The following is a 25,639-nucleotide window of genomic DNA, read 5'->3' as shown; positions in this document are numbered from 1 at the left end:
CTTAACATTACTAAAACACTGGCCAGTTTCTCTAGATATGCAAAGTAACTCTCAATGGCCCTGCTCTGCTTCCCTTCCCCTTAGCCATGTTAGTAGGGGACTGTTATATATTCCTAGGCACCCCAAATTCTGAATACCTGTTACAAAACCACTTATTTCCTTATACACCAGGGTAGTGAAGCTACTTTCCTTTCCCCTCACCAGAGAAAATTTATTTGCCTTCCAAAGTGAAGTTCTATCTGCTCATCTGGTCTGTCTCTCTCTCTTTTTAGGAGGATAGGCAAATCCTCCAGCAGCCTATAAAACCTTCCTAATTTCTGTGCTTCTCTTTGTGGTGTAATCCCAACGCATGTCGAAAATCCTCACCACGTAGCCTAATGGGGGCTGGGGATTGGGAACTAGCACTAAGATGCTCTGTAAGCAATAAACAGTTTGTCTCTGATCCAGAGATCTCAGTTTCCTGTTACCATATTTAATATATCTATATATCTATATGTTTCTATCTTTAGTATCTTCCTCCCATCAATTCACAATAACTCACAAGCTGCAACCCCCTGACATCCACTTCCACAAACTAACTAAAGGTCCTTTTCAAGGTCAAATGCCATATTTATTCTAGTATTTATAGATTTCTTCACCTTTTAACATGTTCGTAACTAAGCTACTATTTTCATTACGTTCCTACCTTTTTAAAATGTGCCGTGACAAAATTTCCAGTAACTTTTTGTGTGTCATGACAAAAAGTAATGGTGATTTTTGTGTTGCATGGTATTTTTTAAGAAATGCATATACTGTGTAACAGAACTGAGTCTATAGCCTGGTAAAGCTTTTATTGGCATAGATTAGAATAAGGATTATAACATGTGAAAACTTAAAAGAAGAATTGTAAATTATATATATATTAATTCATAATAGCTCCATCTCCAATTATTGGGGAATGCTGAGAGTTGACCATACTATTATTTTCATTTACTCACAAAATTTACTTTCATTTACTTATTATAAAAAGAACAGTAGAGCTGGTTTTTGAAGTCTGCTTTCTCTAATGTATCAGAATACATTATCATGTCTATAATCAGAAAGTATCATGTCTATAAAATTTTATAAAAATCAACAAATAAAATGACTCACCACTGGATATAAAATTGTCCTCTCCGTCACTGGTATCTGGAGTTTCATGCTTCAGAAGAGAACAACCAGGTGATTTTTCATCTAAGAACTCTATAGGTGGTCTTCCATCATTGTCCGTATACTTTTGAAAATTGAAGTCATGTTCTGTTTGTGGTATCCCACTCTCTACTCTCTTTTTCCTAAGAATTTCATTTTCATAGTTTTTTATGTTTCTGTCTGATGAGTATACAATCCTAGAAGACAAAATATAAAATATCAATAAAAATAATGGTGATTCTTATAAGCTAGTTTCCCATGTGCAACCTTCATATACAACAATTACATAATTTTAAAACCATTTAAAATCTGGAGCAACTGTAAAAAAGTCAATCTAAAATAGCAGAAAGTTGAAAAAGCAGTCTATAAAATTTTTGAATGTTAAAAAGGAATATATAATGCCGACACATTGGATAAGCTGGATGAAGCGGACAATTCCCAGAAAGGCACACATTACAAAATCTGACTTAAGAAGAAACAGAACACTGAATTAGTAATTGAAATATTCCACAAAAAAGGGACAAGGTGCCTTCACTGGTGAATTCTACTGAATGTTTACAGAATCAACACCAATCCATCACAAACTTACAAAGAGAATAAAGCACTTCCCAACTTATTCTGTGAGTTCTATATTATCCTGATACAAAAGCAGATGCAGACATCACAAGAAAAGAAAACCATAGACTAATATTCTTTATTAATACAGATGAAAATATTCTCAATAAGATAATAGCAAATTGAACCCAGCAACATATAAAAAGAATTATACACCATGACTAACTGGGATTTATCTTAGGAAATCAAGGGTAGTTCAACATATGAAAACCAACATTATACATCATATTCTATGGTGTGAATATCTGTGTCCCACCTCCAAAATTCAAATGTTAAAGCTTCATGTTCAATGTGTATTAGGAGGAGAGGTGATAAGGTCAGAGCCCTCATGAATGGGATTAGTGCCTTTAAAAAAGAAGCTCCAAAGAGATCCCTTGCCTCTCTCCACCAAGTCAGGGCATTGTGAAAAGTCAGCAGTCTGCAACCCAGAACAGGGCCTTCACCAGAACCCTACCATGCTGGCACTTAGATTTCCAGCCTCCAGAACTGTGGGAGATAAATTTCTGTTGTTGATAGCCATCTAGTCTGTGGTATTTTCTTATAGCAGCCTGAATGGACTGAGACACCACATCAGTAGGACAAAACTTACATAATCATCTTAATAAATACAAGAAAATGCATTTGAAAAAATCCAGTGCCGTATCATGATAAAACACTAAATGAACTAGAAGTAGAAGGGAATATGCTCAATCTGATAGAGGGCATATTTTAAAAAATCATAGCTGCCCTGGCTGGCGTAGCTCAGTAAATTGAGTGCGGGCTGCGAACCAAAGCATCGCAGGTTCAATTCCCAGTCAGGGTACATGCCTGGGTTGTAGGCCACGGCCCCCAGCAACTGCACATTGATGTTTCTCTCCCTCTCTCTTTCTCCCTCCCTTCCCTCTCTAAAAATAAATAAATAAAATATTTTTAAAAAATCATAGCTAACATCATACTTAATGGTGAAAGACTGAAAAGTTTTCCTTCTAAGATCAGCAAGGATGTCTGTTCTCACCACTTCTACTCAATATTTAGTTGGAGATTCTAGCAGAGGCAATTAGGCAAGAAAAAGAAATAAATCTGGATTGGAAAGGAATACATAAAGCTATCTCTATTTACAGATGACAAACCTGTACACAGAGGTTAAATTAATTGTCAATGGTCAATGACTTGCTCACTCACGCCTCCATAAAAACCTTAGAGGATGGGGTCTATGGAGCCTTCAGGCTGCTGAACACATGAAGATACTGGGAGGGTGGTATGCCCAGAGAGGGCATGGAAGCTCTGTGTCCTTCCCCACATACCTAACTCTGTTCATCTCTCCCATCTGGATATTCCTGAGTTATACCCTTTTATAATAAAATGGTAATCTAAGTAAGGAAAATGTTTTCCTGAGTTGCATGAGCTGCTTTAGCAAATTAATTGACCATAAAGTAAGAGTCATGGGAACCTCCAAGTTACAGCCAGTTGGCCAGAAGCATAGCTAACAACCTAGACCTGACATTGGCTTCTGAATAGGGGAATGGGGAGCAGACTTGCGGGAATGAGCCTTGAACCTGTGGTATATGTTGTCAGAATTTAGTTAACTCTAAAGGACAGCCAGTATCTGGAGAATCTCAGAACTGCTTGGTGTAGGGAACCCCCCCGACACACACACCCATCTAGTGACCAGAAGCGTCAGAACTAAAGTGTTCTATGAGTAGAGTATTAAGAGTGGAAGAGACACACAGGAGAGTGTTCTTCCTTTACAGGTATCAGATAATCCAATGAGAAAACAACAGCCTCTTCAAAAAAATGGTGCTGAAACAACTGAATATGCAAATGTAGAAAAATAAAGATGGACCCCAGGTTCACACTATCTACAAAAATTAACTTAGTCAAAGATCTAATGTAAGAACTAAAAGTATAAAAATATAAATCTTTATGATCTTGGATTAGGCAATAGTTTCTTAGACGCGACATCAAAAGCACAAGTAACAAAAGAGAAGGTAGATAAAATAGAAATCATAGAAATGTAAATTTTTTATGCTTTCAAGGATTCCACCAAAGAAGTTAAAAGACAACCACGGGCCCTGGCTAGTGTGGCTCAGTGGATTGAGTGCGGGCTGTGAACCAAAGGATTGCTGATTTGGTTACCAGTCAGGGCACATGCCTGGGTTGTGGGCCAGGTCCCCAGTAGGGGGTGCATGAGAGGCAACCACATATTGATATTTCTGTCCCTCTCTCTCTCCTTCCTTTCCCCTCTCTTTAAAAAATAAAAAATAACTTTAAAAAAAATTTTAAAAAAGACAACCCACAGAATGGGAGAAAACTTTTGCACATAATTTATCTGATAAGAGACTTGTATATAGAATACATAAGAAAATTTGACAGTAAAAATAAAGACAAAACCCCCAATTTTAAAATAGGCAAAGAATAGATAATTCTCCAAATAAGATATATAATCAGCCAATATAGACACTAAGGGATGTTCAAAATCATTACCCACCAGTGGAATGCAAGTCAAAACCACAAGATACCACTTCATACCCACTAGGGTGGCCATAATAAAAAATATACATAATAATTTTTGTTGAGAATATGGAACAATTGGAATCCTCAGACACGGAGGTATGAGTGTGAAATGGTGTAGCCTCTTGGGAAAACAGTCTGGCAATTCCTCAAAAGTTTACCATATGACCCAGAAATATAACATATGCTGACCCCAAAACTTGCACATAATGTTCACAGAATTTTTCATTAGGTCAAAACCACCCAAATGTCTATCAACTGATGAATGGATAAACAAAATATGGTATATACACATGTACAGAAGAGTTAACATAGCAGTTCTATTATCCTCTGTAAGACTTGCAAGATCAGCCTTTGGCTGGTATCTGAAAACATGATTTTGGGGGTATTCCTGGCATTTTCTAAATGACAAGGATGGCTCATTATGCATATAAATAATTGGCTTATACTAAACATCTCCTCTCCTTCAAGGAGTCTGGAATATGGGTATGTGTTAGGCAAAGGATGCATATGTAACCAACCCCCAAAAAAACCCTGGGTGTTGAGCCTTTAATGAGCTCCCTGGTTGGCACCATTTCAGAAATGTCACAACTCACTGCTAGGGAGATTAAGCATGTCCTGTATGACTCCACTGGGAAAGGACCCTTGGAAGCTTGTGTCTGGTTTCCTGTGGACTTCACTCTATGTGTCTTTTCTCTTTATTTTGTAATAAGTTATAGCCTAGAGTATGACTATATGCTCAGTCTTGTGAGTCCTCATGAAATCGTCAAACCTGAGATGGTCTTGGTGATATTCCCAGCCATAAAAAGGAGTGAGGTACTAATGAACCACCACAACATGGAGGAACCTTGAAAATATACCAAGTTTAAAAAGCCAATCATAAGAGGCCATATACTATATGATGTCACTTATATGAAATGCCCAGAATAGGCAAAACCATAAAAACATATATTATTGGTTGTCAGGAATTAGAGGGGAAGAAAGAGTGGGAAGTGACTGCTCATGGGTATGGTGTTTCTTTTTAGGATGATGAAAATATTCTGGAATTAGGCAATGATAAATTGTTGCACAACATTGTGAATACAGTAGACTCTTGAATAGCCTGGGTTTGAATTAGTGTTTAAATGGACCTGTGCTATTCAAACCTCCATTGTTCAAGGGTCAACTGTATTCTAAAACCACTGAATAATATACTTTAAAAGTGGATTTTATAATATGTGAATATATCAATTTTTAAAAAGGAGAATGGAACTGGGAATGTGATAGATAACTCTTGAGATCTGATATGAGAGGGACCAGAGCATTAGGGTATTAGCTGGTAGAGTATTAGCTGGAGGGGAAGTGGGGTAAGAAGGTTTTGTTTTTTTAGGTGAGGGTATGAATACCATGTTTATATGCTAATGGTAAAATCCAAGAAAAAAGAAATTTGTTTTTTTAAAAGTTAAAATTGCTGAAGCAATGTCTCTGAGTAGATGAAGAGGAATAGGATGAGATATAGTGGACAAGTGGAGGAATTAATTTTAAAAGCTCTGACAGCTTATCAATAGTAACGTGAGGAAAGACAAAGCATATGGTACAGATGCAAGTGAGTAGATGTGGGAGAAATTTGTGCAAGTTCTCTGGCAATTGCCTTGATTTTCTCAATGAAGTAGAAAACAAAGTAATGAAGTGAGAATGAAGGTAAGGGAAGAGCAACTAAAAATTCAAGAAAGAGGAGGCATAAAATATCCTCAAGGACGGTGGGAGAACAAATGAAACTAGGGAAATATAATATGATTGCATGTAGTATGACCAACAGCACTAACTGCCTACTTGAGGTTCATGGTCAAGATTTAAAAAAAGAATGATTAGCATGTGTTTCTCTCCTGTCTTATTCCACTATATGGATATAGGAATGGGATAGTCAAAGAGTTGCATTTAAGGTTTGTAGGTTTAACATGCAAATAAGACAAATTCAGAGGAGACAAAGGAACAGAGGCTATATGTAAAGGAAGTGATACAATAACAGGAATTTAAGTAGAGTAAGGATGGAAATGAGAACATGAGAGGATTGGAAACAATAAAAATGTGGTAAGATTAATTGCAAGTCCTGGTGGAGTTGATTATTAGAATTGGAGTTTTAAGAGAGTAAGGTAAAAAGATAGAAAGTAGAAGTCAAGAGAGTGAGATGCTTGGAATCAGACTGTGCTGGGTTGCAGTTATTGAGAATAACTTAATTTAGGATTTCACATGGTATTGCGTGGCTGAGGTATAACAGAAAACAAGATCACCAGAAGACAGGAATTAAAGGAACTAGAGGCCATGATAGTAAAAACACCATCTATGTGGCAAATGCGATTAGCAAAATTTGTTACAAGAGAAACTGACAACAGTCAGTTTCATTAAGTAATGAGGCTGACTGACCGGGGGTCTCTACACGACTGGCTAGTGGTATATAGACTTGTTAAGATGAGATTCAAAGATTGGGGGAGGGGGGTTTGGAAGAAGAGAGGGAAAAGGTCTGGGGACAGTATAAAGTTCACAAGCATTTTGAAATGTACTTGGGAATTTGGTTTTATTGAGGTATGGTGAGGTCAACAGATCAGGAGATGATTGCCACTGAAAAAACAGTTACAGTTCCCAAGAGGAGTGGGGCACATCACACCAGGTAGGGCCAAATGGGGAAACAGAGTGGGTCTAGAGGCAGAAGGAGCAAGGGCAAAGTGTGGGCAAAAAATTTTACTGTGGTTTGGTTGGAAAGAACCATGAAGCAAGGGAAGCAGCTAAACAGATTTAGGATTGGAGAGTTTGAATAACTGTGTGGGAGTAGGGGGTTATAGGCTATAAAGGTAGTCTCTAGTTGTCTGGTACCTGGCCCTGGAATGATTAGGGCAGAGGAATATGAGGTCTGTCCATAAAGTATCCAGCCATGTAATATGAAAAACAGACATTTAATTCAAGAAGATACAAGAAACATTATACACAGGACAATGACACTTCAGTCCCCTTCCAAGTAGGCACCTTGGGACCTCACGGTTCTCCAAATGCCATCAGCTGCCCTGTCATATTTTCCTGAATCTCATCGATGGCCTGAAATCTCTGCCCTTTCAAAGGTGATTTTAGTTTTGGGAAAAGCCAGAAGTCGCAGGGCGCCAACTCTGGGCTTTAGGGAGACTGAGTCACCTGGGTGATTTGATGTTTCGCTGAAAAACTCTGCACAAGATGTGATGCATGAGCAGGCACACTGTCATGATGAAGCTACCAATCACCTGGCCACACGTGAAGCTACCAATCTACCAGAAGGCCACAGCTGTGGCCTTCTGAATCATGCGAATCATCTGAATAGTTTCCATGGAGGGATGTTAAACAACGCAATATTTGATGCATATACATTGCTCTACTTGCTCAGTCATTTTGAATGTGATGGCCACATAGTACACACGCTCGTTGAATGGCATCTACAACCCCTGACTAGTACAGTGACAGCATCATTGCTCATGCATGCACCTTCCAGTTTATTCTCCTTGGCTGCCAGGTTACATCATGTGGAGCAAACTGTTCTTGTCACATTGACAATGGCTGGACTTTTTCTGGACAGACCCCATATTGCTTTCTGGAGTGTAAGAACCAGATGAAGGAGATGGGTGTCCAAGTGAACTCTGGATTGGTTGGTTTCCTTATCAAAGGCATGCTTACAGGAATTCGCTAACCCTGGGAAGAGCAATCTCTCCTCCATCAGGATCAGTATCCCAAATACCAAAGCATCAAGCACTCAGAAAATGAAAAAAAAATCTAGTTAAATATAATTAATACAACAGTGTACCTATTCCACCCACTTCCAGCTCTAATAGTATAAAGGATATGGGAGAGAAAATAGCTACCACCTGAGAAAACTGCAGGGGAAATGGAATTCTTTGTTTTGTGCTGTTTTGTGTGTTTACCTGTATGACACTTTATTCTAGCATCTCCCAGTAATTGACGTTAAACTGAAAATTCAGAGGTCTGACCTCTTTTCTTTCCTTCATACACACATATGCACACATACAAACATACACACACTCACACAAGTACAACAGGGGAAGTCTTATGGGAAATCAATGATTTTTATGATCCTGAGTTGAATTTTAATCACAAGGTCATAAAGCAAGCATTACTTTGCACTGTTAATTATTTGATCTACATCTGCAGTTGGTGTATAAAAAACAACTTTTCGAAGACTGTATTTCCAGTCTAATCTGTAGTATACACCAAAGGACTCTAAAATAAGTAGAATATCTCAAAATCTTTATTGATTATTTAAAGAAAAAGAATATACTGAAGACACTTAAAAGGAGTATGTTTCACATAGTAAAAACTCAAAAATCTATTTTATCAGACTTTTTACTAAAAAAAGATTGTAAAGATTTAAAGATTTTAATCTCATATTTTACATTATAACCCTGTACTTATGCCTTGTATTAATATAGACAAGTTTCAATGCAAAGAGCTAAAAACGAGGGGGTACATTATGAACACTTTCTATGTGCAAGAGAATAGAGATACCACTGGGTTGTTCATATCAATGAGATTATCTAATCTCAAGGAGCTTACACAACCACAGATATATGTGACTAAACAAATACAAAACAGAATGTGATCAAGTGCTTAAAAGAGACTGTGAAATGCTGTGAAGCACAAAGCCATTTACTCCAAACTCCTGTTCTAAATACATATGAAAAAAAAAGCTAAAAGAAATCATAAAACAAGAAAATGCACAGCCAGAAGGCAGATCTCTACCTTGTCAAGTCCAGTGCTTCCTCTACTCTACCATGCTGTCTCTCATTCATTTTTTTTCTATCAGTTTTATTTATTTTAACTATAGTATTATTATTGTTTTATTATTAAGGAATCCACTTATACAACGGTCATGAAACCCAGGCTGGGTTAACTAACAAGTTCTGGAGGTAATTACACTCCACTCTGGACTTTCTGGTTACAACCACTATCTTCTCTATCTCAGCTGAAAGCCAGACTCAGGAAGCCTCAATCTCTGCCCTCCCATTCCTGTAAGATGCCAAAGGCAAATATATAGGAGGCTTTTTCAGAGGAGAAGATGACTGTCTTCCCAGAAGACAAACCCTCTACTTTGCTTTATAAGGTAGATAGCAACCCAAACCACAGAGAGGTTGGGGCCTGCAAAGATCTCACTTCCATTACTTTTAATGATAACAAATAAAAGATAACATTGATGCAATTTCTTCCTTTCTCTAATATATAAAAATTTGACCTATCCAAACATCTTCTTATAAACATACGCTTAATAGCTGAAGAAATGTATAATTTCATAGGGCCAACTACTATGAATAACACTTATTAAAACGTAGTCAGTGCTTCCAGGTCACTGTGCTAAGTGCTTTATGAGCATTATTTAACCTCACAACAACACTTTGAGGTAGGTATTATTATGTCTATTTTTCGATTGAGGAAACTAATGACAAGTGATTAGTTCAAGTTCATACAATTAGAAGTGGCAGACCTGGCTTGACTACAAACCTGCTCTTACAATGCCACTACACTACCTACTAGCGGAAAAAAGTATGCATTTAAAATCAATAAGTCTATGATGTATACTAGAAAATAACAATGATTTTCTAAATTGCTCTTAAAGTATCTGTTTAAATTATATATGTCACCCTGTCTTTACACATGGAGGGACACCAAGAATAAGCAATTTTCCATTTATACTTATAGGAGCTTCAAATAACAAACTCTGAAATAAAGAAAAATAGAAAATTCAAGTTAACAGACAGAACATAAAATGAAGAAAAATAAGCTAAATCACACAAATATACTAAAAATTTTTACACGATTTTATTTTTATTTATTTTTAGAGGGAACAGAAAGAAGGGAGAGAGGGAGAGAAACATCAATGCACAAGACTGACTGCCCTCACACATTCCCAACTGGGGACCTGGCCAGGAATCGAACCGGTGACCTTTCAGTTTGCAGGATGACACCCAATCCACTGAACCACATCAGTCAGGGCAAATATACTTACTCATATTTTTTGGACCATAAGGTGCACCTAGGTTTTAGAGGAAGAAAATAGGAAAAAAAATTTTGAAGCAAAAATTGTGGTAAAATGTTTAATAACATAAATAACATAATATTTCACCAATGTAAATGTAAACAGAACTCAACAGCAGCATTAATAACCATTATTCCTCCCAAATTTTGGGGGGAGGGATGCATCTTATAGTCCAAAAAACACGGTAAAACTTAGTCACCCAAAAAGAATTTTCTACACTAAAGTCAATATAATTTTGATTATAGGCAAGAACTATGTCAGCAAATAGTTAAAAGGCTAGCATTTAAAAGACTAGCATTTAAAAGACACCTAGGATCCAGGACATAAACACACAAAAATCCCACTAATTTCTCATAAAAGTTAAACTGGTAACTGGCACTGGCATTAAGGACAGACATTCAGACCAATGGAATAAAACTGAGAGACCAGAAATAAACCCTAACATTTATGTGTCAGCTTGGGCTGCCATAACAAAATATCATAGACTAGTGGCTTATACAACAGAAATTTATTACTCACAATTCTGAAGGTTGGAAGTCCAAGATCAAGGTGTCACAATGGTCAGGTTCTGGTGAGAACTCTCTTCATGGACTGTAGTTGGTCTCCTTCTTCTGTGTCCTCAAGTGGCAGAGAGACAGAGCAAGCTCTCTGATATCTCTTCTTATAAGGGCACAATTCCCATCATGAGGATCCCACCCTCATGACCTCATCTAAACCTAATTACCTCCCAAAGGCACAGTACAGTCTCTAAATATCATCACACTGGAGGTTATGACTTTAACATACAAAGTTTGGAGTGAAACAATTCAGTCCATAGCAATGAGTGACTGATTTCCAAGGAGGATGTACAGGCAATCCAATGGGGAAAGAACAGTCTCTTAAAAAACGGTGCTGGAACAATTAGATATCACACACAAAAGAATGAAGTCTGCTCCCTTCTTTACACTATACAAAAAAAATTAACTCATAATGAATTATAATCCTAAACGTTAAGAGCTAAAAGCACAAAACCATGGACATGTTGCCTGCTTTAGGCACCTAATGCTGTTGCTTGATGGTGGTTTAGATTTCATACCCCAGAAACTGGCCCTTTCCTGAGTAGTATATGATTCCATAAACCAGAAAGAAGAAAGAAAGGAAGAACATAAAACCATAAAATTTTTAGAAGAAAATTAAGAATAAATCTTTGTGATCCTGGATTAGATAGCAGGTTCTTATCTACTGTATATACCAAAAGCACACATGACAAAAAATTAAATGAATTAGACTACATTAAAATCTAAAACTTTTGTGCTAAAAATAATACTATCAAGATAATGAAAAGACAGAGAAACATTTGCAAATCATAGGTCTGATAAGAGACTATATATATATAAAGAACTCATAACTTTATAATAAAGACAATCCAACTGAAAACTGGACAAAGGATGTGAACAGAGAGTTGTCCAAAGAATATACACAAATTGCAAACAGGCACATGAAAATCAGCCATCTATGAAATACAAATAAAAACCACAATGAGATACCACTTTATATTCACTATGATGACTATTATTGGTTAAAAAGGCAGAAGATAATAACTAGTGTTATGAGGATGTAAAGAAACTAAAATCCTTATACACTGCTAGTAGGAATGTAAAATGGTATAGCCTCCTTAGAAAAAGAGTCTGGCAGTTCCTCAAGAAGTTAAATACGGAGTTACTATATGACCCAGCAATTCCACTCTTAAGTATAATATACCCAAGATAAATGAAAACACAGGTTCATACAAAAATTTGCATATGAATGTTCATAGCATCATGAGTTATACAGCCCCAAGGTAGAAACAACATAAATGTCCACTAACTGATAAATTAACAAACAAAATGTGGTATAGCCATATAATGAAATATTATTTGGCAATAAAAAATAAAGTGCTGATACATGTAACAACATGGACAAATCTTGATAACATAATGCTAAGTAAAATGTCAGTCACAAAAGACCACAAATTGTATGATTCCATTTACATGAGATGTCCAGGATAGGCAAACTCACAGACACAGACAATAGATTCCATGCTGCCTAGGGCAGGGGTTGAGGGAATGGAGAGTGACAGATAATGGGTAGAAGGTTTCTTTCTGGGGTATTAAAAATGCTCTAAAGTTAAATTATAATCATAGATACACAACTGCAGAAATACTAAAACCATTGAATTGTACACATTAAATGGGTGAATTATATTTATGATATGTGAGTTTTTTTCAATAAAGATGTTTTTGAAGTACGTTTCTAGTCAATAGATAGGATGATGCCCAATTCATGAATTACTTCAAAAATCGAATTAGAGCTTCAAAAAAATAATAGTAAAGGTTTTTAAAAAACTGGTAGCTGACAAATTTGTAGCACTATACAATGGCATAACTGCCAGTATTAGCTCCAAAACTTAGTTCTTCATTTATTTATGTGGGGGGCTCAGAACAAGCCACCCCAAGATTTGCCTCAGTTATATCTGGATTATTTTGAACTAAGGGCAATTTTAACTTCAGGCTCAAGAGAAACTTCTACCTTTCCCTTTAGTTACCTAGAACTTGAGGTTTTGCCTATAAAAAAATATTATCAGCAATAGCCTTTTTGACCCACCTATATGGCAGTGCAATAAACATCTGCTCTTCTTATAATCCTGTGATGACCCTTTGAGGACCCCAAGATGTATTACCTCATCCCTAGCTCAGAATGTCTTATATATTGCAATCCCCCCTTTCTATCTTTGGACCTCTCACATATGTGGGGTCTCTGACTCTCTCATGTATGTTGGGTTCCCATGTGCATGAGAGTAAATTTATTTTCTCTTGCCAATCTATCATCTGTTGATTTGATTATTTGGCCAGCCAAAAGAACCAGAGGAGGGAAAGGGAAAATCTTCCCTTCCTCACACTTATTATTATCAATCACCCCCTAAATCAAAAATCACTAACCAGCCCTGGCTCATGCGGCTCAGTAGATTTAGTACTGGCCTGTGAACCAAAACATCACTGGTTTGATTCCCAGTCAGGGCATCCCCAGTTGGGGGTGGGGGGTACGAGAGGCAACCAATTGATGTATCTTTTGCACATTGATGTTTCTCTCTCTCACTCCCTTCCCCTCTCTCTAAAAATAAAATCTTTAAGAAAAAATCACTAACCAGTTCAAATCTAGCCCTTCACACAGGGCCTCACCCAAAACAGGGCACAATAAATATCTACTGAGTAAGTGTATGTGAAGGGTGGTAGAACAGAAAACCACTAAAATATTATTAGAATGATATTAACTTCAATGTATTAGAGAAAGGGAAGAAATTATAGGATGGCAATATTTAAATTACCAAAATGAAATACAAATAAACACCTCAAGATTTACAAACCTAAAAAAAACTTAGTTAACCGTTTTTATGGTACTTACTGTGCCGTGACCGACAGCTGGATCAGTCAGGTCCCAAGGGAAGGTGATGGGGGGTTAAGAAATAAAGAGACATTTCAGGGGAATTTCAGGGGATAAGGGCAAGGGTTTATAGGAACAAGTATAAAGGACACATGAACAAAAACTAGGGGCGGGTGAAAATGGGAGGGAGGTGGGAAGGGTTGGGTGGGTGGGCTGGGACGGGAGTAAAAGACAGAAAATTGTACTTGAACAATAATTAAAATAAAAAACTTTTTAAAAAAAGAAATAAAGAGACAGAGTCAAAGCAAGGTCAGGTGGAGTCCCTTCTCTGGGATACAGAGGAGGGAACTGTTTATTGGTGAAGTCAGGCTGTATATATTGAGCCAGCTTTGAAGCAGAGTGTGAGAAAGACAAACCACAAGGCTAGGTACATTTTATTTAAGAACATTTGCTGCTCCTTCTTGGTACAGTGATATAGCAAGCAGCCAAGTCATTCTTTTCTTACAACAATCTATCAGGCAGTCTTCTGTGCCCTAGGGCAGCTGTGCTGAACCTGAGGCCTGCTTCCAACTCACCTGGCATGCATTATCCTGCTTGGCTCTCCACATTATTGTATGGCAGGCATTTTACAATTAAAGAAAGTCCAGGCACACAGGGGTTCAGTTTAAGGCACATAGCTACCAAATGGCAGAGTGGGGAATTTGAACCTAGGCATTCTAAGTTCTTAAACACTAAGTTATTTAAGACCTCTCTAAAATAACTTAAATAGGTTTTTAAAAAAGATAATTTTGAGGAAGTACTCTAGAAAGTACTTCTCTCCTGGATACATTAGCAAAAACTAGTGTCAAATAATTACACATTTTGCAGATAACAGCAAAGCATTAAAACAGAATTCTATTCAATTAGAAATGGGAATTAATATAAATTAGTTTATCCCATTATTTAGCTAATGACAATTTTTTAAGTTCACCAAATACCAGTTCAATGGAAGTCATTTTCAAAAATTTTGACCACATATAAGCCACGAGAATGAAAAGTTATGATCACATATTTTTATAAATATACATAATTTACTTAATGCTTTATCAATATCAATAATATAGAATTCAGTATAGCAATGGTTCTCAACAGGGGGCAATTTTACATGCCTCCCCCCTTCCCACTCCCACCCAGAGGTCTTCTGGCAAGGTCTGGATTCATTTTGGTTGTCACAACCTGGGGGCGAAGGGCTCTAGGAAGGGTAGGGAGGGGAAGTGCTACTGGTATCTAGTGGCTAAAGGCCAGGGATGCTGCTAAACATCCTAAAATGCACAGCACTGCCCTCATAACAAAGAATGATCTAACCCACAATGTCAATAGTGCCACTGTTAAGAAATTCTGGCATATAGTAATTCATTCAGATTTACCAAAAGCAGACTATTCATTTCTTCTGTCTCAGGCTCAATCTCAAGTTAGTACTTAGTTTCTCCCAATACTAAGTTTCTAATACTTAGCCTCTACTAATACTAATTTAAGATAATTTGAATTTAAATGAATAGATTTTTCTTAGAAGTTTACAAAACAGATATAAAAATACATGAAATAAAAACATACATATGTTTTACAAATAATTACATTAGACTTAAATATAAAAGAAAAAAGATAAAGCACTTACTGTAAAAATGTTCTAAATTCTGAAGCTTCAAAGTTCTCCACAGCAATAGGTTCATAATTTGTTAAATTATTTGATGTCTGTCCAATACTATGAAAATAGAAGTTAGGAACTCTCGCTAAAAGGACAGCTCTGTGTGCTTTGAATAAAGTACAACCTACAGAAAAAGTAACATCTGTATGGATTTCTTCCCTTAGAAGCCTGTCAGGAATAAAAAGAAACCCTAGTTTAATTAGTGTTTCTCATAAGTACATATGATACCTATTTTTATAAAATAAGTTTTAAAAATAACACCAACTAAAAAACACAGAGGTAACATAAAATAAATGGTAATAAAAAATGAGTTTGTTCTCAGTTAATTTCAAATAATATTTAATATTGGTTTAGAATCTAATTTTCTAAAAGTTATACATGAAAACAAAAGTAATTTCACTTGAAGAGTAGGACTTCTTTTTTTAAAAAAATCTTTTTCATTCCATCCCCTAATTAAATTTACCTTCTGCTATTAATGTTGATTTTCTATTTGAGATTTATTTTGAAAAAACAATACAAAATAGTTAATAGTTGACTACTGTGCAGAATCAATTTTTTAAAATCTTACTAAAATGGAAGCAACAAAAGTAAACAGTAAACAACACCAGCAAAGCAGATGTTACAACAGACAATACAGATTAGAAACTGGTACACTTTATTCTAACTATTGTTAAATACCAAGTTTGAAATGCAGGCTTGGCATCAAGAACGTGATGTTTAAGTACTTTTCCATTCCCCCCACCCCAAACACAACTAACCATGTTCTAATCTATTATTAAAATGATTTGAAATCCATTCAAATCCCTTTACTAATGCGCAGACACAGTACATATGCCCATTGATTACGTATGTAAGAAAGTGATGGAAGAACAGAAATCAGCATCATAATCGAAATTGTCATAATATAATCTGTCTCTGTGGTTAACTACATATTTTTTCTCTCTATATTAAATACTTCATATTACTATAACATTATCATCAGCAAGGTATGTATTCTCAGAGGACTTGTACATTGCGGAATATAATTGGCAATCACACCATTCACTCTAGGAGGTACAAGAAATGGATAAAGCTATCCATTACAATGAAAGCTTAAAATGCTGCTGTTGACACACTCCCCAAGACCAAGTTAATAGCTCCTTCCTCTGATCTCATCACACTCATTACATACCTCTATTACAGTACTTCTGTCAGTGCATCATCATTTTTATGTCTTTCTCCCTATTAAACCATGAGCTCTCCAAAGGCAAGAACTGTATCTCCAGTATATAACAAGAGCTCAGTATCTGCTTGTTAAATTTTGTTGTATTTTTATACTGAACAAAACAAATGCTTCAGAACAAAGCTTTTAGAATCTTGGAAACAATGTACAAGCAGATGCATTTTAGTCAATATTTGCATCAATAAGTTATTTTCATAAGTGATTTTTAAAGTTATGCAAAAAAATTAATAAAAACTCAAATTGTACAAATAATTTGTTCCTCCCTTCCACCCACTTTCTTCCCATCCCCCACATCTTCTCATCTCCCATTTTTCCCATCCCCCATCTCTTGCCAAGTAAATAAGGAAAATTGCAGCTTGTCTGTCTTGCTCATAATAGTTGCTCACCAGTATTTGTTAAAAAAAGTCCAAGTGTTTAAAAATTGTTCGTATGAAAACATAGTGCTTTTGTTTTATAAAGCTGCTTGTATCAGTTACAAGTAACAATATCTGATTCAGACCTCTTAAACATTAAGGGAAGTTTACTGGCTCATCTAAGAAACAATAGGTTGGCCCAAAGCCTTAATGATGTCAAGGCTCAGCTTCCGTCCACATCATTTCTCCACCAACAACTACTGTATGACCCTATCTAAAGCATTTTAGACTGCCGACTAAACCTAGTTATCACTAAAAATTTATTGAGCAAGTACTACATACTAACCACTAGGGACATAAATATGCCTAACACATAATATCAGCCCTCATGGAGTGTATAGAATAAAAGTAGGGAGGCCATGCCTGAAAATTGAAGAGCATGATATATTCAATAGCACAAATAAGTAAATTTTTTCAGAGACAGACATAAGAGAAGATCTTACAAAGGACATGAAAACCCAACGGTTTATTTAAAGATTGAATAAGAGTTGATCAGGCAAGCAAAGCAAGATAGCAAGGTGTCCCGGACTCCATATTTGTTACAATGGTATACGTGAGGGTGGAGCTACAAATTGGTCAGCATGGAGTATTGAGAAGATAAGAACTGGAAGATGAAGCTGTAGGGATAAAGAATAAGAGGCAAAGAGCTACACTCTATCTTGAAGTTGAAGAGGAATCACCAAATGGTTTGAAACACAAATTTATTTTTCAAAGTATCGCCTGTTAGTTGCGTAGAAGAGGAATTAGGGGAAAATGAGAATGAAAATTAGAAAACAACTATATAGCACAGATGAATGATAATAAATTAAAGGGCTTGACCCAAGAGAAGGTGAATAGTGACAGGGAATAAGGATGAAATTAATATATATTTAGGCAATAAAACTGGCAATAGTTGGTGACTGGACGTAGAAGGTGAAAAGAAAGGAATAATCTAGGATCTCTCCAATATTTAGTTTGAACAACTGGGTGCCGGTGATGCCACCAGCCTTTAAATCTATCTGCTCTTCCAACTATGCTCCTAAACTCCAGACATATTTCCAACTGTCTCTTTGATGTGGCTTCCTGAACATTCACCATGCTCATCCCTTTCAAATGTCCTAAGATTTGGCACCATCATCTATACTTTCCTTTCCTTCACCTTCCACATGTAATTGATCACCAAGCTCATCAGTTGCACATAAGAATCCCTTTTACCTTTTCCATTTCCATCACCATTATGTTTCTCTCGACTATTACAAAATCTCCTGGCTGGTTCCTTTGTTTACAATTTCTCTTTCCTCAATTTGAGACCCAAATATGTCGATCCTCTATTTAAAAACAAAAACAAAAACACAATAAAAGAACCTAACAGGTACACCTGAAACTAATATAATACCAAGTATCAAAAACACACACACACAAAAAAACCCACCAATGGCTTTTCACTGCCTCCAAAATATATTCCAAACTCTTCACTGAAAAAAGGCCTCCATGATGTACTGTTAGCTTAGCCATTGGTCCTCATCTACTGTCACTTTGAGTGCCTACCATACCCACAATTCCTTCCCAAATTCATTTATTATTTATCTATGGCCCTTCTTTGTACCACATGATCCTGATGTTCTTAACCACATATGAGTGGGCAATAGACAGGGCCAAGGTTAGCCATCAGCCAACGTGGTAACTAAACAAGTAAACTCTGGCAGAAATGCTCTATAGTAAATAGCAACCAACTGATCTCACTCAAAAAGTTGCAAAGCTAACCCAAGGCAGAGTAAGAAAAAGAAATGTGTAAGGAGAGAAGTGAAGATGAAGGAACAAAGTAACCAGAAGACAAGTTTATATAACTACTGTAGAGAAGGCAGACTGGGATCAAATTCTGGTCGTGTGACCGTGCGCAGGTCACTTTAACATTCTTACTCTGACTCCCCACTTCTTCTCTACTGCTGTTTCCTTATTTGTTAAATGGGAAAAATAACACTTACCTCATAGAGGAGTAAGTAGACCATTACATGTCAGCCCAAAGTCTAGTAGGATGGCAATAAGTATTAGGTATTTTTATTTTTACTACAGTTGCCCTGAATAATGGTTCATTTTTCAATGAGGTCTTTCTGTACAGGTGCTGTCAAATTCCCAGCAACTTTCCAATTCTACTTCAGATCTGGCTTTTTTTTATTTTGAAACTGCTTCCTGTTTTTCCTTACTTCTTCATATATCCTATTACCTCAGGTAACCCAGAGGTGTCTCTGTTCCCTACTGTTTGGAAGAATCCAATACAACTTGCCTTCCCAAACTATATCAAGCTCTTTCAAATTTCAGTGCCTTTGTAAAAGCCATTCCCCTTGTTTAGATCCCCTCTGACTTCTCCCTTCCTAACCTCTACCTAACCAATTTTAATCAACCCCAAGAGATAATTCAAATGTGACCCAATAAAGCCTTCCACAACACACCTGGGGCCCAACGTTTTAGTTTGGTTATAATCTCGCACTGCAGTGTAAGCACAAACACCAAAGCCGTGTCTTATTAATCTTTGATTTATCAGGACCTCGTTCAGAGCGAGGTATATAGTAGGTACTAGCTATTTTATTAATGCTTGTAGAATAAAATGACGATACTGCTGTGCTTAAAGACTACTAGTATTTAAGGTTGCTGGGTGAGTATATTACATTTTTTTACAGTTAAAAAAATGCACTCCGGCTGGCGTAGCTCAGTGGATTGAGCGCGGGCTGCGAACCAAAGTATCTCAGGTTCGATTCCCAGTCAGGGCACATGCCTGGGTAGCAGGCCACGGTCCCCAGCAACTGCACATTGATGTTTCTCTCCCTCTTTCTCCCTCCCTTCCCTTTCTAAAAATAAATAAATAAATCTTTAAAAAAATGCTACACCTATTTTCCTTGTAATAAAAAATTGGGAGTTCAGGGTCCTAATCCTTAGTTGTTGCTAGGATGAAGATAAATTGCCCACCTGCTATACTTTAACCTCATTTTCTTTACATAAATTAGATGTGTTATCTTCCTTTTAAATCCATGACACTTTATGCTCACAATACCACCAGAAGAATAAAGCCACTGAAGAGGAGCACCTCATCCTCAGAGGCTCACCCTAGAAACAGAACAACTTGTCTTCTTTTTTCCATCTTTTACATTAATCCACCACTGGGAGACAAAGGAGCCTCTCTGGTAGACAGGCCCAAATTAAAAGGAAATATTTTTACCTTATTAAGTTCAGTTTATAGCTACTGAACCAACTGAATCAGAACTATGGTCTGGGACCCAGTAAATCTAAATTTTAACAAGCCCTCCTGATGATTCTGATGCACACTAAAGTTCAAGAATCAATGTTTGGGTGAAAATGGAAATTAGCTAGGAAATACTTCTAAGCTTCATTTTCTTTATAAATTGAGATGACTTTAGCTCGATTCACCATAGCCTGGGGCAAATTTCACAACAGTCCTCCATCTGCTTGCATCTTCACTGAGCTAGGAGTTGCATGGAGCTCCAGGGTGTTGTTCTAGGTGTACGTGGGAAGCCAACTCGCAATCAGAGGTATTTCTATGTAAGCGTTTCCGGTAAATTATTTAAAGAGTTGAGAAGAAAGAGACCTCCAGAGCTCCAGCAATTTGTTTTTCCTCATTCCAAATAAATATTCACTTTTTTCTGCCTAGTTTTATCATTTTTCTTAAAATTGCTTAAGCTTATAAAAACTTATGTACGTTTCAGGACCTAGAAACCTGGAGGCACCTGACCTTAGGGTTAAGTCTTTGAAGATCTAAACCGTGTTAGAGTACTTTGGCATAGACTGGTGCTGCCCGTAAATACCTGTAACATTGATTTTGGTTTTCTTTTTGAACCTGGTTCATGGTTTCTGAAAGTCGGGGTCGGTTGTTTAGGGAGACCAAACCCACTTCACAGGGAGGGGACTGGCGAACCTCCCGAGGCGGCCTGAGGCAAGGAGAACACGGTGGGGAGGAATAGAGACACGAAGGAGCGACGGCTTCAGTGGCGGAGGTGGGTGCCTTAGGAACTGAAGCAGCCAGAGTTCCCGCCTCCTCCTACCTGAGCAGATCCTGGCTGAGCTGCTCCGACACCAACGCCTTCAGCCTGCGCCGCTCATACTGCCCCTTCCTTTGCAACCCCTTACTGCAATCTCCAGGGGACCCCCAAGGTACCAGCGTTGCCGCGCTACCCTCCCCACAGCGGGCCATGTGACACAAAAGCACCTCGACGCCCTGCACGTTCCGCACTGTCTCACTCTGTGCCTTAAAAAGAAATGGGCGTCTCCGACGGAACGCTCGGCCCCTACCGAAATCCGCCCCCTAAAGGAAAAGGTTGACGCCTTTCGTCAGTTTGTCGATGGCCCTTGCAGCCGCCGAACTGCAGTCCGGGAAAACCTGGGAGGAGCGGCTGCGCTGACACGTGACCCTGGAAGGCTGTGCGCAGGCGTAGTAGCTCTGTTTACTTCCGCGGGCTAGTACCCCGCCCCTCAGTGTGCTGGGGGCAAACAGTCTTCGTAGGAGTAAGGTATCCTACCAGTGGCTTTTTCCCGTTGATCTTCTTAGCTTTCGCTTGGTGCTAAGCATCCATTTCAATAGGTGTTTTATTGAGAGCCAACTTTCTACTCTATGTGGGATGTCAATGCGTTTTTCCCCCAGAAGAGACGGGTTCACAAGATCTTTCCAGCGGCGAGTGGCACTCCCTTAGTTACTGGCTTTCGGCAAGAAAAGTTGGGGGAAGAACATAAAATCAGCAGAAGTCAGAACGCTCCTGACTCTCCTGCAAAGGCTGTATACGGCATCTGCAGTGGTGCATGTAACTGATCTTTGCTTTCCCAGGTTCTCAAGACCTTTCCAGCAGCGAATGGGGAAGTGGGAGGATTGATGAGTTAGAGAATTTTGAATATTTTGGCCTGAAGAAAATAACTGGAATGGAATCATTTAAAAGGTCTTTTGTTTCTTTTAAAAAAATTGAATACTTCCTCCAAAGGAAGAAAGCTCATTCATTCTACTTTATTCAGAAGCTCCGTAGAAGGTAACGAACGGAATCCTAATTGCTTGGAAAACATATGGACCTTGTACCATAAGATTGGCCAAGAAGTAGCCATTTCTCCAAATAATACCCTCTCAGTTATTCAGATACCTTAATCAAAACTTAATTGGATAATTAATTCTTAATTATTGGTATAGAAAAGAGAAGTGTCAGAGGTAATATGATAGTTAATATTTATCAAATGCTTATTAGGTGAGAAAACTGTTCTAGCTGTTTTATAAGTATTAATTCAATTAATCCTCACAACCACCATTTAGGGAGACAATTTTGAGCACAAATTACACAAAACTATGCACATTTAGATGATAAAAATGTAAAGAAACACAACCTGAAAATACAAAAGTCAGGGGGGAGGTAGAAAAGACTATAGAGGGATAAAAGGTGATAGAAAGATACTTGGAGTGGTGAACACGCAATATACAGATGATGTATTATAGAATTATAGACCTTAAACCTATGTAATTTTATTAACCAATGTCACCCCAATAAATTCAGTAAAAAAAAATAAAGACTATGTTAAAAGAAGAAAATATAAAAGTCAGAAAAGTAGTTTAATTTTGGAAAGAAGGGGAAGGTTGTAATTATGAAAGGGGATGGAAAAGTTTTACATTTTACCCAAGTGTTAAACTACTTGGAGTGCCAGTGTTCATCTTAATAATAAAGACTATATTTGTTGAATATATACTTATATATAATTATTAGCTACAGATTGGTTTCATCTGTATTTGATTTACAATAAAAAGGGTTTTAAGTGTTATGAATTGAAGGATTAAATAAAGTTATGTCAAACATTTTGAGGTTAAAATCTAGAATATAATAGCCCTGGCTGGTGTGGCTCAGTGGATTGAGTGCTGGCCTACAAACTGAAAGGTTGCTGGTTCAATTCCCAGCCAGGGCACATGCTTGGGTTGTGGGCCAGGTCCCCAGTTGGGGGTGTGCAAGAGGCAAGCGATCAATATATCTCTTGTACATCAATGTTTCTCTCCCTTTCTTTCTCCCTCTCTCTAAAAATAAATAGGTAAAATCTTTAAAATATAATAAATGCCTTGAAATTCGGCTTTCAGTCAGATGGAGGTGGCTTTTCTGAGGGTCACACTGATCTGAAGTGGCTTCAGGGGCATCTTTAGGAGTCAGCAACACAGCAGAATATATCAAGACCAAAATCAGGAACTACCAGACTGCCTCTCTGGACAGCCTTTTCCCCAGTCAGAAGCAGACTAGGAACTGTTGGCAGAACTACCTTGACTTCCACCTCTGTCAGAAGATGATGACGCTAAAGGACGTGATGTCTTCATGTGCAAGTCCTTCTGCCCCATATCCTGGGTGTTGGCCTGGGATGGCTGCCAGGCAGAAGGCAGTTTCCTGGGAAGATATGAACTGGCTACATCCCACCTCTCCTCTGGGGGGCCTGGGTACATCCTACCCTGGAACCTGAATCATGGCTTAACTACTACTAAATACTTGTGGGAACAGTGAAAAATCAAAAATAAAAAATGACCCTGATTTTTTGTATAGCTCATTTTCTTTTCTTTTTTTTTTTTAAAATTTCAATCATTGTTCAAGTACAGTTTTCTCCCCCCTACTCCCGTTCCAGCCCCTCCACCCAACCCTCCCCCCTTCCCCCCATTACCCCCCACCCCTAGTTTTTGTCCATGTGTCCTCCAAATTTGTTCCTGTAATCCCAACCCATTCCCCCCTGAAATTCCCTCTTCCCTCCCCTCTGGCCACTGTGAGACTATCTCCTATTTCAGTGTCTTTGGTTATATTTTGCTAGTTTTTTGTTTTGTTTTGTTTTGTTGTTTAGATTCCTGTTAAAGGTGATATCATGTGGTATTTGTCTTTCACTGCCTGGCTTGTTTCACTTAGCATAATGCTTTCCAGCTCCATCCATGCTGTTGCAAAGGGTATGAGCTCCTTCTTTCTTTCTGCTGCATAGAATTCCATTGTGTAAATGTACCATAGTTTTTTGATCCATTCATTTACTGATGGGCATCTAGGTTGCTTCCAGCACCTAGTTATTGTAAATTGTGCTGCTATGAACATCGGGGTGCAAAGGTTCTTTTGTATTGGTGTTTTAGTGTTCTTAGGATAGAGTCCCAGCAATGGAATTGCTGGGTCAAAAGGCAGATCCATTTTTAGTTTTCTGAGGAAGTTCCAAACTGCTTTCCATAATGGTTGTACCAGTCTGCAGTCCCACCAACAGTGCACTAGGGACCCCGTTTCTCCACATCCTCTCCAACACTTGTTGTTTGTTGCTTTGTTTATGATGGCCATTCTGACTGGTGTGAAGTGGTATCTCATTGTGGTTTTAATCTGCATCTCTCTGATGGCTAGCGATATTGAACATCGCTTCATGTGTCTTTGGATTTTCTGTATGTCCTCCTTGGAGAAGTGTCTGTTCAAGTCCTTTGCCCATGTTTTAATTGGGTTACTTGTCTTCTTAGAGTGGAGTCGTGTAAGTTCTTTATATATTTTGGAGATTAAACCCTTGTCTGAGGTATCATTAGCAAATATGTTTTCCCATACAGTTGGTTCTCCTTTTATTTTGATACTGTTTTCCTTAGCTGTGCAAAAGCTTTTAATTTTGATGAGGTCCCATTTGTTTATTCTTTCCTTTATGTCCCTTGCTCTAGGAGACAAGTCAGTAAAAAAGTTTCTGCGTGAAATATCTGAGATTTTCCTACCTACGTTCTCTTCTAGGACTTTAATGGTGTCACGCTTTATATTTAAGTCTTTTATCCACCTTGAATCTATTTTTGTATAAGGTGTAAGTTGGTGCTCGAGTTTCATTTTTTTGCACGTAGCTGTCCAGTTCTCCCAACACCATTTGTTGAAGAGGCTATTTTTATTCCATTTTATGTTGCTGCTTCCTTTGTCAAATATTAATTGACCGTAGAGGCTTGGGTTTATTTCTGGGCTCTCTGTTCTGTTCCATTGGTCCATGTGCCTGTTTTTATGCCAGTACCAGGCTGTTTTGATTACAGTGGCCTTGTAGTATAGTTTAGTGTCAGGTATTGTGATTCCTCCTACTTTACTCTTCTTTCTCAAAATTGCAGCAGCTATTCGGGGTCGTTTATGGTTCCATATAAATTGTTGAAGTGTTTGTTCTATGTCTGTGAAATATACCATTGGTACTTTAATAGGTATTGCATTGAATGTGTAGATTGCTTTTGGTAGTATGGACATTTTAATGATATTAATTCTTCCAATCCATGAACACGGTATATGTTTCCATTTGTTTGTGTCTTCCTTGATTTCTCTCCTCAGTGTTATGTAGTTTTCTGAGTACAGGTCTTTTACCTCTTTGGTTAGGTTTATTCCTAGGTATTTTATTTTCCTTTTTGCTATTTCAAATGGGATTTTTTTCTTGATTTCTGCTTCTGCTGTTTCATTGTTGGTGTACAGAAATGCCTTTGATTTCTGGATATTGACTTTGTATCCCGCTGTTTTACCAAATTCATTTAGTAGGTCAAGCAGTTTTTTGGTGGAGTCTATAGGATTTTCTATGTACACTATCATGTCATCTGCAAACAGTGACAGTTTTGTTTCCTCCTTTCTGATTTGGATTCCTTTTATTTC

At 37.6% G+C, this 25,639-nt stretch overlaps 1 protein-coding gene and 1 pseudogene across 3 annotated transcripts in view; one reads left to right on the top strand and one right to left on the bottom strand.

Moving 5' to 3' along the window:
* BTBD8 (BTB domain containing 8) overlaps window positions 1–21,511 on the bottom strand; it is a 133,379-nt gene extending 111,868 nt beyond the window's left edge. For 2 of the 3 annotated variants that reach the window (XM_036026415.1, XM_036026414.1), the window contains exons 1-3: window positions 21,071–21,511; window positions 15,372–15,569; window positions 1,132–1,364 (exon numbers count right to left, since the gene is read on the bottom strand). In XM_036026415.1, coding sequence (XP_035882308.1) covers window positions 1,132–1,364; window positions 15,372–15,569; window positions 21,071–21,219 — 580 coding nt within the window. In that variant the 5' untranslated portion in view covers window positions 21,220–21,511. The remainder of the gene's footprint in view (window positions 1–1,131; window positions 1,365–15,371; window positions 15,570–21,070) is intronic. The other variant, XM_028512416.2, reaches the window with a different exon arrangement.
* A 1,648-nt stretch (window positions 21,512–23,159) lies between these two features.
* Window positions 23,160–23,557, top strand: LOC118500945 (annotated as a pseudogene).
* The last annotated feature ends 2,082 nt before the right edge of the window (window positions 23,558–25,639 follow it).

This window comes from Phyllostomus discolor, chromosome 5 (genome assembly GCF_004126475.2).
Source record: "Phyllostomus discolor isolate MPI-MPIP mPhyDis1 chromosome 5, mPhyDis1.pri.v3, whole genome shotgun sequence".
Classification (NCBI taxonomy): domain Eukaryota; kingdom Metazoa; phylum Chordata; class Mammalia; order Chiroptera; family Phyllostomidae; genus Phyllostomus; species Phyllostomus discolor.
Note: the sequence above shows the minus strand (reverse complement) of the source record. Positions and strands in the feature narration are given on the sequence as shown.